Source organism: Gavia stellata, chromosome 6, assembly GCF_030936135.1.
Source record: "Gavia stellata isolate bGavSte3 chromosome 6, bGavSte3.hap2, whole genome shotgun sequence".
In the NCBI taxonomy this organism is placed as follows: Eukaryota; Metazoa; Chordata; class Aves; order Gaviiformes; family Gaviidae; genus Gavia; species Gavia stellata.
This window is the reverse complement of record NC_082599.1, coordinates 27493484-27510058: the sequence shown is the minus strand read 5'-3', so window position 1 is coordinate 27510058 and position 16575 is coordinate 27493484. Positions and strand designations below refer to the sequence as shown.

At 39.3% G+C, this 16575-nt stretch overlaps 1 protein-coding gene across 1 annotated transcript in view; it reads right to left on the bottom strand.

The window, feature by feature from the left end:
- Positions 1–5793: 5793 nt before the first annotated feature.
- COL1A2 (collagen type I alpha 2 chain) overlaps positions 5794–16575 on the bottom strand; it is a 43262-nt gene continuing 32480 nt past the window's right edge. The window contains exons 41-52 of the mRNA XM_059818265.1: positions 15162–15269; positions 14629–14736; positions 12856–12909; positions 12643–12750; positions 12395–12448; positions 11914–12021; positions 11187–11240; positions 10946–11053; positions 10282–10528; positions 9665–9855; positions 8308–8550; positions 5794–7726 (exon numbers count right to left, since the gene is read on the bottom strand). Coding sequence (XP_059674248.1) covers positions 7580–7726; positions 8308–8550; positions 9665–9855; positions 10282–10528; positions 10946–11053; positions 11187–11240; positions 11914–12021; positions 12395–12448; positions 12643–12750; positions 12856–12909; positions 14629–14736; positions 15162–15269 — 1530 coding nt within the window. The 3' untranslated portion in view covers positions 5794–7579. The remainder of the gene's footprint in view (positions 7727–8307; positions 8551–9664; positions 9856–10281; positions 10529–10945; positions 11054–11186; positions 11241–11913; positions 12022–12394; positions 12449–12642; positions 12751–12855; positions 12910–14628; positions 14737–15161; positions 15270–16575) is intronic.

The window sequence follows — 16575 nt, the reverse complement described above, 5'->3', positions numbered from 1 at the left end:
ATAAGAACATTGATGTGGACCAGGAGAGAAGCTGAGAGAGAAACTCAGTTAATCCAAAGGTCAGTCCTTGTCCCGTAATTTAATTAACAGAGTGGTCACACTGGAATGGATACTCAAGTCTTATTACAAAGAAGTGATCTATGAGATACTGATCTACAGAAAACAGTAAAGGCTATGGAGATAGTAGTATCATTGTATACAGGGCCAGAGGAACACTGGCTTAAACATGAGCAAGGTCTTAGAAACAATATTGTTTACTATTGGACATGCTTGTCAAAATGCATATTTAATGGTTAACCTCTGGCAGAGCGTGGGGTGTAGGAAAGTAATTCCTGAATCTCCAGGAGAGACAAAGAGCTCATACTCCTAAAGGAGCTGAGGGCATCCCAGCTCAGGAGGAGGGAGCTGAAACTGTAGTTCCTCTCACCTGGCAAAGAGAGCAGGCACAGGGAATGGAGCCAGCCAAGGATATTCCCATCTGTAGGCACAAGACACCAGCTTGTCTTGCACAGGGAAGGCATTCTTAACCTTAACTCTTAAGATATTCAACAAATTGGAGACTATTAACTAAAACAATAGTTTCAAAAGTTACAGGAACTATAGGAAATAAAGTGTTTGAAGTCTGTACCCCAGAACCAAATATGGAATTGAACAAGTTCAAAGGACCTCTTGTATCTATTTGCAAATGGAAGTAGCTGAGAGAGATGAAGATGATACACACTTTAATTCTACTCTTTGTGTACTTTGAGGTAGGTGCTCCGCATGTATGTGGTTTGCTCTCTTTGCTCCTCTTCAGAAGAATGAGGAGAGGTCCTTGGGATCTCATTGCAGAGTCTGGGGAACCAGTCATTTCGGGTATGTGCAGCTTCTGTAGGAATTGAAATTTTAGGTGACTGTGGTAAACCAAACATGGTGTAGAGATAGGTACAGCAATAATAGCCATGGATGTTCTTTTGGACTGAGGAATTAGAGTTAGTCTTATTCCCTGTTAAATGCTGAAAGATAAAAACTAAGGAGAAGATAAAAAAGACTATCAACCAGAAACAACTGTATACATGAAAAGTGTTTTGCCTAAATTAAGGAAGGCTCTGTGTGGGTGACTTCTTGACACATATTCTAGGCATCGTGTAGAGAATTTAGTGGGAATCAGGAGCAGAGACTAACATCTTGAGATGCTAAATACCTTAATCAAAAGGTAGTGGTAAACCACTTTGGACAAAATTGCCCAGAAAAGCCTATAATCATTATAGAGGGAGGATTTAATGAAGACAAAACCTTGTCCTTTAGATCACTAAGTAGACAAGATCATTTCAGCAATTAGGCTATTGCATGATTTTTCCCAGGGCTGAGAACCTGGCCATATTTACTGCTTCTGGGAAGAGTACAAAAAGCATTTGGGTATGGCAGTGGGCTAATGGAAGGATCAACTTAAAAAAAACTCTAGGTGTAGAAGTAGAGCTGGCAGGGTGACATAGTTTGCCGTACTGGTGTTAAGGATGGAAGAAGGTGTGGAAAGAAGAAAGGAGGAGATATTCCCCCAACAGTCATGAACATGGTAGAACCACTTGAACAGAAAAACAAAAGCAAATTCTGTTTTTCAATGGAAAATTTCTCATTATCACATTATGTAATTATTTAGTTATTGCTGTTGAATAGTATAATACCAGCATTAATCAATAATGTCCTAATTAAAAGTAGTTAAATGGTTAATTGATTAATATAATTAATATTTACAATAATTATAACATCTGGTTACTACTACTACATTGTTTAGTTACTCAGATATCCTGTTGTTCCTGTCAGTTTTTAGGTAATCTAGATCTTTTTTCAGAAAGAGTATGAGTAGGCTGAGGAAATGCTGCTCTCCTGGATAGTTTGAATTTTAACAACATATTTAAACGTCAAGACACAGGATCAAAGATCCCTTTCTTGCTTTCTGAAGTGAGAACTACTTTCTGTTTGAAAAAAAGATACATGATGATAGAAATACAAGGTCTGTGCCATTGCCTGCCTTTGCAAAAAGTAAGTCAGGGCCCAGTTCTCCCCTACTCTGACTCTGTAATATGGAGGACAGACATTCTGCACTCCTACTGTGACGTTAATGCTTCAGAAACTTTATGCAGAGGCTGTTCATATCAAACACCCAATACATGCTACAGCTGGTGTGTTGTCATGGTAAGAGTCTTGGAATACTGGCATTTCTGAAATAACCCTGTCGATTGACTTCTACAGCGTCAATTTATGGAGGAAAATTGTGCCCTCCATCAGTGAGGAGAGGGCATCCAGACCCATTCTCCCCTCAAACTGGTTTGCTACCATTTTCCCCCATTATGAACCTCATGTTAACCCTGTGTAAAGCATAATTGTTGACGCCCAAGTCCCACCATGAGGTCTGGAGGCTAACTTGGTGGGCTGTGCATAGTTTACTCAAGCGTGGGTGCAGCTGTTAATGCCTTCCACTTACGCCTCATGACAAGGCTGTCTTTGCCTTGCAAGAATAACTTTTAACCTTTCCTGAAGTGCAGACAGACAACAGGAGGAAAAAGTTGAAACCTCGCCCTGGATTAAGATGAAGTTAAATAGTCCAGAGTGATCCCAGGGTAAATGGATTGCTTAGAAAGAGAGGTGGTATAAATGCTCTACTTCTCTAATCAATTATCTCGTCTGAAAACACAGGGTATGCTCAAAGGCTAAGGCCCTGACCGTGGGAGCTGAGTAAGCATCTAGCAGTTAGTTAGGAAGATAGAGAGGGAGAAAGAGACACCTGTGAGATGCCGTCTTGAATTTCCTTTCTGCCACCTGTGTCCTTGTAAACCTCATAGCAGTATTGTGGAACAGAAGAAACCAGTTTTGCAGTTCCTCTGTAAATAAAATTCTTTTTGCTCTGACCTGTTCCAGATCACTACCAAATGTACTGCATACCTAAAATGACAGAATTCCATTTAACAGCAGCATCTTTGCACAGAGGTGGTTGCAGGAGACTGATAGGTGAGTTACAGGCAGCATGTTAACAAGCATTTGCTTCATTGGGGAGCTATTAATCAGATGAATTTGCACCTGCTGTTTCACATTCATAGGACCTGACAACTAAAAGACTAAATTATTATTGTCCTGAGCCTTTTCCACCCCAAGTGAGACTGCAGTTTGCTGCCAGGAGTTTTCCTGGTTTGGATGGGTGTTCTTCTGATAAGCTGATACATTTTTAGGATGAGTTGTGATGCTGATATTTTGCAGAAATAGCCCTTGGGATATTCTTGGCCACAGGCGGCTCAGAAGATTTGGATAGTAACCATGAGAGTGAATTGAGGAAAAAACCCTAGAAGAATACTTTTCAGGGGCCGGTAATTAGTGTCTAAGTCAATAGGTGGTGCACTACGCCTGTGGAAATGGTGAATTGCCCTTGCTGTTTCACTAAGAGTCTTAAGAATTGGCATTTGGGAAAACTTGTTTCATTTCACCCAAAGAACCAATTTCGGTAGCTTGAAAGCAGTAAGAGAAAAGAAAATGTATATGAGTTTTTAAGATGGTGTTGACAGTAATTACTGGGATGAATTATATATATTTCAAATGCTTGTGTTCAAAATGGCATACAAATGTTGTATTTGTGTGTTTTGATGCTTATATTTGGCTTAACGAGAAGCATCATTTCATGAGTAGTTGGAGAGTATACTTAAGCATGGAATCATGTTTAGGAAATTTTGCTCACGTAACACCTGTATTCAAACACCTGTATTCAACCACCTGTTTTCCAGGAAAGGACAAATTTACTCCAGCCTAAGAATATGGAAATACAGTCATTTCTGTGGATGATCTTCGTTCATGCACCATAGATTGCATTAATTTTGCATCTGAGATTTATGGGGGAGCAATACAGAAAATTAGTGGTATTTTAAGAGCTCAAAATGAAGCCTGAGTAAAGCTAGATGAATTAGAGATTACTTCTGGTAGCATGTCTAAGAATTTATTTATTTGAACTTGCTATTATCTCATTGTTTGAAATCAGCATACATGATTCTAATATTCTAGAACACTGTATCAGGTGGGTGGTAGGAAAACAGCTTCTAGGAGATCCTGTCTGAAACCACTACGCATGACAGCAAAACTAGTCAAAGGTCATGTCAAAAGCTGCAATTTAAAGCTGTGCGGTGGAAATGTAGATCTGTTAATCTGTTAATGTTGTTTTGTCCCTTTCTTGTATTAAAGGAAAATTGTCTACTCATAGTCTTTGGCACAGTATTCATGTTTTAATTTTATAATACTTTGTTTGAGCCAAGAGCTGTTGCCCATCACAACTAGTAAAATTCAGGTGTCAAGAGGACTACATAGCAAGCCCAGTTCATACACACAGAGGCACTTTAAGCACTTCTGAAGACTTTTTAGTAAGATTTATGGGTACAGTAAGGAATATTTGCACTGGAAACTTCAGGCTTCAGCTTAGATGCAATTCAAAGCACCTACTGATAGGAGCCTTTTAATCTCTGTTCATCTCCTGGGGACATGGCATAAGGAACTGACAGAGAGGACACATTTATTGATCACACAAGTGGGTGATCAGTCCCACAGAGTCCAGGGAGGAAAATGGTCTGAATGCTGCAGTACTTTAATTTACACAATCATACCGCAACCCAGCACCGTGTATGTCAGTGCCCCTTAGCCTCTCTACCCAGCCTTAGGCAGCTTTTCCAGCAATTCTGTTCCTATGCAGAGCAGCCTAGGCTTGCTGCAAGCTTTATCTTTCACTTAGTTACTCCAGCTATTTTCCTTTCCTTCCAGGTTTCTTTTTTGTTCTGAATGCAAACTTTAACCTATTTTAACTCTATTGTTTTAGCTAATTTATGCTAACAGTTTAGTTGCATTACTGCTGATGCGTACCTGCTTATAATTAAATTCTCCAGAGATAATTCTTATAGGGAGGCAGACCACTCCCAAAGATGATTCAGCTCACTTCACCAGACGTTTACTCAACATTTTGTATTTCTGAAATTAGACAATATGAAGGCTCCCTGTGCTGTCTGCATTTCATCTGACTTATTTTCAGCTCTGGTCCTTGAGAGGAAAGGCAGTTTCTTCAATATTGTGCACAGCATAACAAAACGTGATGGTGTGGTTAAGTTCTGATGAGCTCAAAACCTGCAGGTCAAACTGAGTATCTTCTTGGTGCTAATGAGGCTAGAAGTTGTGAGGTAGTTGCTATGTATTTTTTCTGGTTTAATTTCTAAATGAGTCCACTTTTGTGGTGAAGGTGTGAAAACACAGAAGAATTTGGATGTTACCAATGGGCTGGTAGAAAGGAAGCATTCTCTGCCTAGCAGGACATGCTGTGGAATAGATCACAGAGAGTGAAGGAGAAACCAGACAATGACAAGAGAGACAGCATTTGCCCTTTGTAGTTTCCTTTCTAAACCTCAAGTGGTACTGTGTTGTTTCTTTTTCCTTCCCAGGCAGCGGTAATCCACCTCCAAGACCTAGCAATAACATTTGTGTACAACCTAGTGAATTACATAGACTGAGGGATGTAATTTTATCTTTTCAGTCCTTGTAGGAACTTCCTGGTGTGTAGATAATTTACATGAGAAAAGAAACTCTTACCATTTTAAAGCATTTAATTAGTTTCTTTTTACAACAACAACAAAAGTTGTATTTTGAAATACTAAGACAATGATTGAAATACTAACACTTTAAGAATCATCATGGTCCAAAGACTAAAGGCAGGTGTTTACCTGCAGTATGTTTTACTCACTTAGGAAAAAATGGGCTATATTTTATCATGGCAATTCCCTTTCTGTTAATTCAGCACACAGCTGTGGGCACATAGCGGCTGCACGTTTTGATATTTGCCCTGTTTTGATATTTGTCCCTTTTTTCCTTAATCAATTCATCGCAAGCAAGAATGAAAAACCTTCTTTAGGAACAGTTTTTAGCACTTATTCCTCCTTGCACTGTTTGGAGCTGCCTTCAGACTCTCCACCGCCAGCCTTTGGAGTGGTGCTTTCTTCAGGTTACAGGGACCTTCTGCATATTTTCTTCATGCTTCCTTTCAGGGGTTCCTGCTGACTAAGCCTGTCTCACCTCTCCCCTTACCTGCTTTTGCTGTTGTCCTCATGGTCCTTTGTGTCTTCACCCAAGCGCCTTCCCAATTCCAAAACCATGGCTGATCGAAATGCAATTCATTTAGGGTTTTCAGAAAAGCACTGTATGATAGCAGCCTCTTAAAAGGCCTCAGGTAACAGTCTTTGCTTCTCGTGGTGTTTTTTGTGATAGTAAATTATTAAGGTTAGCAACAGCAGATAGCTCTGTGTCTCATAGAGAACTGAACAAACTATAAGGGCCTAACAAACCCTGATCTTCCTGACAACTAAATTTAGAGATTACTTGCATGGACTTCTGCACATCATTTCAAAAGCATACAGCACAGTTCTGCTGATTACAGCGTGGCATCAGCCAGCACAGGTCTCTCAACACCAAGGAGCTTTCTGTCTTCAAGTGTAAGACAGAAGCCTCATTTTCCTTCATTTGGCCATTAATCCTGCTTAGCATCTGGAAGAAAGGAAGGAATTATTTCTGCTTTTGAACTTCTCATACTATGAGCACAGAGTTACTGAGTTTCTTGTGCGCTTTTCAAAAGGTAGCGTTGAAGAGTTGAATCATACCCATAAGACAGTTGTAGGCAGACTTTGAATGCTCTAAGCGAATGTTTTACAGCAATGGGCTAAGATAGTTGGAGTGATGCAAACGTATTGCAAATTCCGAGTATGAATACCTGCCAATGCATCTAAGCAAGTAACTTAACTCATTAAATAGTTTCTTTTGGAACACTGGACATGCTTTATTTCATTTTTTCACAATTTATTTAAACATCTCACATATACAAAATACATTTTCTTTCTTTTTTTGAGAAGTGATGTTTTTTTTTTAACCCATTGTAGAAGATGGAAATGAGATTTGAGAGCAGGAGCACCTGATTTTAGAGGAAGAGGACAAAGGTGAGGAAAAATGATCCACATGCTTAAGCTGCGGGTGAGACAGGACATTCTAAGTTTTGAGACAGACTTCAAAGAAACAGAGAAGTGATAATTTAAACGCTACTAGCACCACCAAAGTTCAAGTATTGGAAAGATACTCTGTAATAATGCAATTAGCACCACTATATTTTGAGTGGAACTGAAAGTACCTCAGATCATATGGAGAAGTACCTACAAAAGATGTGGATCACACTTGATTTAGTGTATGAGGTAGTTTAAACCTTTGGAAGTCGTGGTTTTAAACTTCCTCTGTGGAAGACATTCAAAGGCCACAAGTGGTGCAAACTTTCATGACTTTTTTATTTTGTTTTTTTTTTTTTTTCTTTACAAAGGTTGACATTTCCCAAAGCAAGGTGTTAAATCTTGAAAGACTTCCAAGTCCTTTTGGGGCTGTATTAAATTTCATTGCACAATGCTCCAATCAATTCTTCTCCTTCTCTTTCGCCCAGAGTTTAAGCAAGTAGATGAACAGAAGAAATAGAAGGAGTTGGCTTTCATTATAAAAAGAAATGACAAGAGAATAATTTGGGAGAGGCTTTAAGTTAATTTTAGTTCATTCATTTGAAACAGACTGGGCCAATGTCCAAACCGAATTCTTGGTCAGCGCCGCCAATATCCAAAGGTGCAATGTCAAGGATGGGCAAGCGAGATGGCTTATTTGTTCTGTATTCAATGATCGTTTTGCCCCATTCATTGTTCTTTCTCTGCAAGAAAAGATTCATAACAATTGTTAGTGCATTCTTCATAGTATTGAGAATTTTTTCACCTGAATGGATAATTTCTGAAAGAATTTCATATTAATTTTGCCATTTTTTGCAAATCAGATACCCATATCTAACTGTTTAGATACAGAGAAAGTATTTACTTTAATCTTCTGAAGTCATATGTGTGATGCTCTACATAAACTGTCATATTATTCACACTGATGTGAAATCCTCAGAGAACCGTGCCTGAGTTTTTCAGGACTTAAAGATCCTGCCCCTGCTACAGCTTGTGCACGATTTTCTCATCAGTCTTCAGCTGACACAGAATTTGGGTCTGGGGCCTCTAAAAACTTTTTCTTTTTTTGCCACACTGCACAGAACAAGGTAGGCTTTGTTTGTACCCCAGTCCTTCACACTTGTTAAAGATCTGGCATAGTTGTTTTTGCAGGCTATTTATCTTCACTGCGTAAAATTTTGCTGGTCTGACTGATAATTTAGTTCTGAATCAAAGTACAACTCTGTCCTTAATCACATGTTTAAGCATAAGCAATCATGGTGCCCATGGTTTCTGCATTACTTACAGAGCAGCCATCCTCAAGAACGCTGAAAGTGAATCTGCTGTTGCCTTCGGCTCGTAGTTCAACATCATTGGATCCCTGCAGTATAACAGCCTTTTTAAGGTTGCCAGTTTCCTCATCCATGTAGGCAATGCTGTTCTTGCAGTGGTAGGTGATGTTCTGGGAGGCATGGTTGGCCAGCAGACGCATGAAGGCAAGTTGGGTGGCCATATCCTTTGAGGTCACTCCTTCATCATTGTATTCAAACTGAAAAACAGAAAGGAACCCAGTCAATTGTATTGCTGGGGAAAGGTGGATGTTTGTAATGCAAGTATGTGACATTTGCTCTAGGAACATTAAAAAAAAAAAAAAATCACGTAAGTCTGCAATCACTTGTCTACTGCAACTAAAAAGCATCATATAAAACTAGTAGGAGGTAGGTTGAAAACCAGACAGGAGTGGATGTAGTTGAATTGTAGAACTCTGTTCCAAGGTGGGGTGTTAGCAGGTTATGTGGATTCAAAGACAAGATCAGACAAGTTCAAGGAAGAGGAATCTATTGTTTCCGTAGATACACAGAAACAATGCCTGTTGCAAGAAAATCCTGAATTTTTTTGAGTCTAATAGACTATTGTCTGTGGATATTACAAATGTTTACTTCATTCTTATATTCTTTTACAGCATCTACTTTTAGCCACTGTAAGAAACAGGATCCTAGACTTCTCTGCACTCTTGTTCTAACCCAGTGGGATCAATCTTATGTTCTTATATTAAAGATCTCGGACACTGAGTTGATCTTATGATGAAATCGCAATTTCATTTAATAATTATGTAATTAGATCTCCTTATCTGTACAAAAGTGATTTATTTGCAATTGGCTGGTGCAGTGTCTAAAGTGCAAGTAGACATATTTCTTGTTTGAACTTACACTGGCAATTCTGAATGTTATGGTGGCATACACTCGGGACCTGTGATGTGTAATATAAATATCTTTCCAGGAACAATTTCATATGTAAAAAATCTCAATTAAAAGAATAAGCAAAGATGTTTTTCTTACTTTTTCAGATAGTTTCTGGACTGTGCTTATACTAATGTACCATATTCCAGTCCAGGCTTCCCTTAGCAATAGCCATTAGTCATGCTGAATTGATCATTTGCAGACACCAAGAAAAATTAGAACAATACTGAGAAATCCTTTTAGCAAATTGTGATTGAAACCAGAACTGGAGCTCTGCTCCCTTGAGATAAATTATAGTTCCCTTTTTCATATTTCTCCTCTGAGAGAGTTTAATTTATATATGTTTCCTTGCTGAAAGTCAGTGAATTGGGAATTCTTCAGACAGCACTGTAGGAAACAATCATCCTCCCATACATCACTTACCTGGCTGCCACCATTGATAGTTTCACCAAACCATACGTGCTTCTTGTCCTTGGGATTCTTGTTGACATACCAGTTCTTAGCGGGAATATTGTCAGGATTGGCATGGATGCAAGTCTCACCAGTGGCAAAGTCACAGTATGCTCTAATGGCATCTGCAGAGCAGCCTTGGTTAGGATCAATCCAGTAGAAGCCTGCCGTTGAGGAAAGAAATGTGAACAATAGTTCGCTCAGCCTAACATTTGCATTCAGTTTATGTTCACTTGTTTGATATGGGAACTCAGAGAGAGGTCATAAATATCACAGCTACGTAGAATATTAAGGTGATAACTGGGATAAATACATATTTTAGATTGTCAATGTATAAGAAACTGTGTTTGAAAGCAAGGGTTAAATATTTTTGTAGTATTCTGAAAAATTATCACGATAATTGTGCAACAATAGCTATAAAGAGCTTTTCCGAATGTCCTTGTATCTATTTTCAGTGGAGGCAGAGAGAACTTCTTCATTGGTCATTTAGTATTTTCACTGGGTGGCCAAGGATACCATTCCTCAGAGAAAGCTAATAAGCTGGAAGTGCTCCCTGAGCCACAAAGGGCAAATATCCGGCACTAACATACCGCTGCTCCATTCTGGATGGCTAAGTCTTAGGTCACGACAGGTGCGAGCTGGGTTCTTTCTAGAGCCTTCTGGGGTCAGCAGGGTCTCAATTTGGTTGTTCAATGTTTTCAGAGTGGCATCAACTTCATAATCCTTGGGTCTGAGAGAAGGCTGATCAGCCCGGTAGTATTCTGCATCATACCCAACTTCGTATCCACCACCATTGGGACCAGGGGGACCAGGGGGACCAGGAGGACCAGGAGGACCCTGAAGTTTTTCAGAAACAAAAGAAAAGAAGCATTCTATTAGACATATGGTTCTCTCAATTAAATGCTGCCACACGTGCATAGTTCTACTTAACTCCTAGCACCCTCAGCTGTAATCTAAGGCAGCACGTATGGACCTGCCCTGTGCTGACTATGGGCTCAAGCAGTAGAAGATGCACAGTGTAGGACTACCACATCTTCTTTATGGATTTGCTGTCTGGCCATAAGGAATGAACAAGGACGTCAGGTTTAGGCCTGTTAGGGAAATGTTTAATGTTAAATAACAACAGACATTTGGAAGTCTTTTTTTTTTATAAATAAAACCACATCTTTTCCTAAACTGCTAGGCTTTTGAAGTGATTTTTATTGTAACTGTGACATAAATGTGTTAAATCAACAAAAAATAAGTTATACTCACAGCAGGGCCTTGGCTACCGTGAGAGCCACGCATACCAGCAGGGCCAATAGGTCCAGGGAGACCATTGCGACCATCTTTACCAGGAGGACCAGAAGGACCAGGTGGTCCCTAAAAGGAAACTCAAACAGTTTAGTGACAGTAGAAAACACTACAAATAGAGATTCATATAAATGGGAGTGTACATATATATTCCACAAAAGGAATAGGAGAGTTATTTGAATATGTTCTTAAATTCACATACCCTTGGGCCAGCAGGGCCGTTGTTACCAGGAGGACCTTGATCACCATGTTGGCCCTATTGGGAAAGACATGCATAGTCATTAAAAAAAATTCAGTGCAACACATGTATTAGCATGATTCAAGAGGGAACTATAGTCAGCGTGTGTATTTGGGCTCAGAGAATGGGAATCTAGGGCTAATGGCATTTATTAGTGGAGCTGGGGTATAAAATGCGTGTTCTCTGAAGGGAGGAGAGAGAGCTTAAATACCACTTCAGGGGGATAACCTATAAACATCTCTATATTGTTCCTTCGGGTTTTCAGAGAAGGCTTTAAAATAAAAGTCAGAATTCCTAAACGTGATACTAGAATTTAAAGGGAAGAAAATCTACAAATTACTGCTTCTTCTCTGTGATACAAAGGCTTTACAATTTGTGGTCAAAATAAGAAATAATACTAAAACAAAGGCAGAACTTTTTGAATTCTGTGCTAGCCAAATGCAGTCAAGTTTCAGGGCAACTAATGGTACTCACAGTTCTAAAGCCAACTATCAATGGCAATATCAAAATTCACCATTTTATGTGAAGAGCATTGAGTGTTAAAGAGAATCTTATGACCTTTGAAAGATGGTGCAGAGTAGAGTAAGTGGTATCAACCTGCTGGGTTGTGTGTATGTAATTCCATGCTAGGGTGAACTTATTTCCTTTTTTTTGCTCTTTATATTCAAAATACTGAAAACCATTTACTTACAGCAAGACCAGGAAGACCCTGCAATCCATTGTGTCCCTTCAAGCCAGGCAGACCTCTATGCCCCTTATCACCAGGTTCACCTTTCTCACCACGTGGACCTTGTGGGCCCTAGGAAGGGATATAGGTGTCAGAGGAATAAAATAGAAGGCTTCAAGTATATACTACTGTCAAAGCAAGAATTAAGCATGAGCATTCTACATTATGCCATAGGTCACCCCTGAGATACATATACACACAGACACAAATATATATATGTAGGTACATCCTGTTAACACACCCAGGAAGAGTGTCAATCCCAAAAGCTTCAGGATCAGTCCCATAAGAGAGAATGCTGATTGAGATTCTAGAGCTGTAACTAGTTACAGCTCCTTAAGCACTACTTTTTGGGCTCACACCTTAAGCACAGTCATGAGTTCTTGTTAATAAAGCATGTTTTCTCTTCTTGCATCAATGTGGTAATGTGTTTAGCAATCAGACTTACAGCAAGACCTCTTGGACCAAAAGCACCAGCAGGACCGACAGCGCCAACAGGACCCTGAAACAGGAACAGAAAATGCATGTCAGTGCTATATATTATACCTAATAAAGGTCCCAGGCTCAACACATCTCTGCAGAAAGCAAATTAATTATCTGCATATTGTAGGGCTTTGATGTATAATGTGTATATATATATGATGGACAAGTGTTGGTCCTGTGTTAATAAAAAAAATGAAGGTCTCATCAACTTACAGGATCACCACGGTTTCCAGGCTTTCCAGAAGGACCAACTTGGCCATGAGGACCAGGAGCACCCAGAGCACCACTGGGACCAGGGCTACCAGGAGCACCACGCTCACCCTGGGAACAAAGGAATGCAAAGGGAGAGACGGTGTGTTACTACTGACTTACACATATTGGAATATTTCTTCCATGATTATGAAATAAAAGAAAAGAACAAGTTACCTTGAAACCAGGAGCACCATCACGGCCTGGAGGACCATCGTTTCCAGGATTGCCCTGTTAAAATACCATGAAAAAGCATTAAATTCCATCAACTTTCATCTCACACAGAACTGTGTGTCAGTCTTAATTGCTTCCAATGAGAGTAAGAAGACATTGAGATGGGATAGCATAAATCTTGAAGATAACAAACTCCTTCTTATAGATGCCACTTTCAAATCCCTTAAATACATTAATGTTCTCAGAAAAATATGATGGTCTTCAAATATTTTAGGTTTTACAAGTTCAGTATGGAAGAAAATTACTGGGTTTTGCTATATTTCTCTAAATGAAAAGGTCAAGACAATAGTGGTCTTCATTTAGCTTGCACTCTTGTAAGACTGAGACCTACCTTTTAGATGAAAAATGCCAGTGGCAAGAAAAGGACTTCAGCAGTAGTCACAGCTAAATTACTTTGTTGTGGTACTACACAAGCTTAAATGGCTTCCTTTGTGAATGTTAATTTCATTTCAACTGTTTCACTATGTACACTAGCAAACCTTTTCCTTCAGAAAATTCCCATGGAACAGAAAGTTTATTTTTAATACTCACAAAATAAAATTACTGTTCTTTGATCTCTTTGAAATCCTATGAGTCTCAGGACTCACAGGAGTCCTGTATTAACAGTGCTTCAAGTTATCAAATAAGCTTCCTTGATAAGGCCCAGAGAAAGCTTTATATAGTTATCCTTACAGGAGACAAGATAACGTTTTAATACTTTACTTTAACTGTTCTTATAGTGTAAGTCATGTATAGCCACTGTATTGATACCCTTCTTTCAAGGTGAATTACTAACTTGGATGGTTAAATTGGATGGGTAAGTTTATTTGCTGCTCTATGAAGAACTGGGAGCTGGGCCCTGACCTCCAAGTAATCACCCATAAGGCACAGCATTAAAGAGAGCAGTTTGTCCCACTCTAGCGTTCCCACATTCCCCCTCCTGCACAGGACTCAGGTCCTCCATTGTGCCTTAACCTGGACTGATCTCTGCAGTTCAGCAGTACTTGCCACACAGGCCAGAATTTGTTCCATCGTGTTTTTAGCCTACAAACATACTTTACATTTTATGGTGAGGTAATGCACATTGGGAAACATTACGTAGCTCAGCCACAATGTTAAAGTGTATCTGTTTTGTTAGGACTCCAAAATAGCGCTGAGTGTTGCACAAGTCCAATAACCGAATTCCAACATTTGTGTTACGTGCTTCATATGCCTTCTGAGTGGGCCTTAAGTTAAAAAACACTTTGTCTTTAATACCATGAATCACTAGACCCCTCAAGTAAAAGTGACTGCAATTTTTATACTTCCTTGAAAGATATGTATATTGCATTTAACATGATGCTTAAGAAAATTTGCTGATAACAAGCTTTCCTGATATATTCTTCTCTATAGCCAAAACCTTATCCTCTGGGGTGTACTATTTTTTCCAGCTCCAGCATTGAAGTAATCTTCTTCCCACTCCATCTTTCTTGGCAATTAAGTAAAAAGTCAAAAGATTTGGATAGTGACTCCAGAATGTATTTCAGACACAGCTTGTGCCTTGAAGAATTCGTCACCCAGTTGGGGGCGAGAACCCATGTCTGTTAGAATCCTGCTATACTTTTCCCTGAAGACACCGGAAGGTACAAGTTTGCTAGCAGAACAACCTCCAGTTGCATCCATCTTTTCTGTGTATTTCTCTTTGGCTCAGAATAAAAGAAAAGCAATCCTGAAGAGGAAATAAAAGACATAGCTTACATCACGACCAGCTTCACCAGGAGCACCATTTGGACCAGGAGAACCCACAGGACCAGAAGGACCACGGGCACCAGGAGGACCAGAAACACCCAGGGGACCAGGTTCACCCTAATACAGGAACAGTGGTAACAAAATGTGACATTATAATACAACACAAACCAGTCTTACAGAACTTTTGGCCTATATCTAAGAGAAACATTTCTCTGCAATCGATTTTGGCAGTGAAACAGATGCAGGACACCAGAAACAGATCTAACTATACCAAATATTATCTTCACTAAATTTTCTACCTTTTCTATCAGAAACCTCTGATGCCATTCAAGAATATGCTCACCTGCAGACACAAGTCTTATTTGTCTGCAGGAAGCAATAATTTCTTCCACTGCTCTAAGTCTGTTAGGTCCATATCCTCTGTTTGCAGCAGCAATGGAAACAGCAGAATCTATATCTCCTTTTCCCTGGTTTCCCTTAAGATGAGACCTCAACTTTTTTCTTTACACCTGTTTAAAGCAGTTAACTAGTCATATACTCACTGTTGCTCCAGAGATGCCTGGAAGACCACGTTCTCCCCGAGAGCCGGGCAGACCAAGGATACCAGGAGCACCAAGAATACCCTGAGGACCTGGACTACCAGGAGGACCCTATGACATGAAAAGAAAATTATTTATATTAAAAGAGAAAAATCAATTTTTATGGCCCTCCACATTTCTCATTTGTTTTGCTGAACAACAGTACAACAGTACCAACTGCTTTCCAAGGATTTCAACGTCTGTTAGTGCTAGTTCCTGCATGGAAGAAGTAACCGAGCCATAAGACTTTAAACTCCAAAGCTAAATGTCTGTAAGAACGTAATGCCGGTTATACTCCTCTCAACTGTTCTGCAGTGAAAATGCTGTTTCTGAACAACACTATACACACACTTTTTCCCTTCCCATTCAATAACAGCGGGTGATGCTTGAAAACTGGGGTATTCAGTACAGAGAAAATGACTATGTGAGGGGATTCCATAGCGAAGAGACTGATCATGAGCGACTGATCCTGAGACAGCCTTAGAAGATCTCTAGGTGGTATCTGATATCTCCAAACAACGCTTAGAGCTCTCTACTGACCATTTGAAAGGTAAAGGTTGTTTAGTTAAGTAACTTTCCCATGTCCTTGAAATTTGAGCATATGTGGCGATAAATTTGGCGTAAGTAATCATCCTGACAGATTACCCTAAATTATTGTCCTAACCTACAGTCAGGCCTACTAGTTCAATTATGTTTTTCATAATCAAAATTAAATTAGAACATAAAAATTAGAAAATATATTGCTTTATACTGGACATTAAAGGGCAAATTTTCAATTGTCACTTTCAAAATTTTAACATACATGTCTGACAACAACACTGAAAATTTCATTAGCTGCAACTTCTGCAGATCACAGAAGAAATTCCTATAGACTTTTATTGCGAAACAACAGAGTGGTAATTCACACAAGTGCATACTTCCATATGATAGAAATGTGTCTGACTTTAAAAAGGCCAGTAATTCTGGATTTGCAAGCTTAAAGACACTAAAAATTAATTTATTTATTTGCATAATTCTAAGCCACCCTGGGGTCAGACAACTTTCGCCTTGTGATCCCCACAAATTAGAGTTTCGGATGCAGAAATGAATTGAGGTTGTTCTAAATAGATGTTCACATGTTCCTCCTTTTTCCATCCATGATGCTCAATTTCAGAGCAGGAGACTTGGCTTCCCTTTCTCAGGCTAAGTAGCAATTTCTTCTGCAAGTTAGTCTTGTTGCTTTCACTTGGGCTACTTGCAGAGAAAGATGCAACTCACCACAAGAAAAAAAAAAGAGATAAAAACCTGACCCAGAGATCAGGTTCACTTTTTAAGGCATGTTTGTCAAACATGTCTATAAACAATTTCATGAGTCTCAGTGGAGCTTCTACTTAAAAGC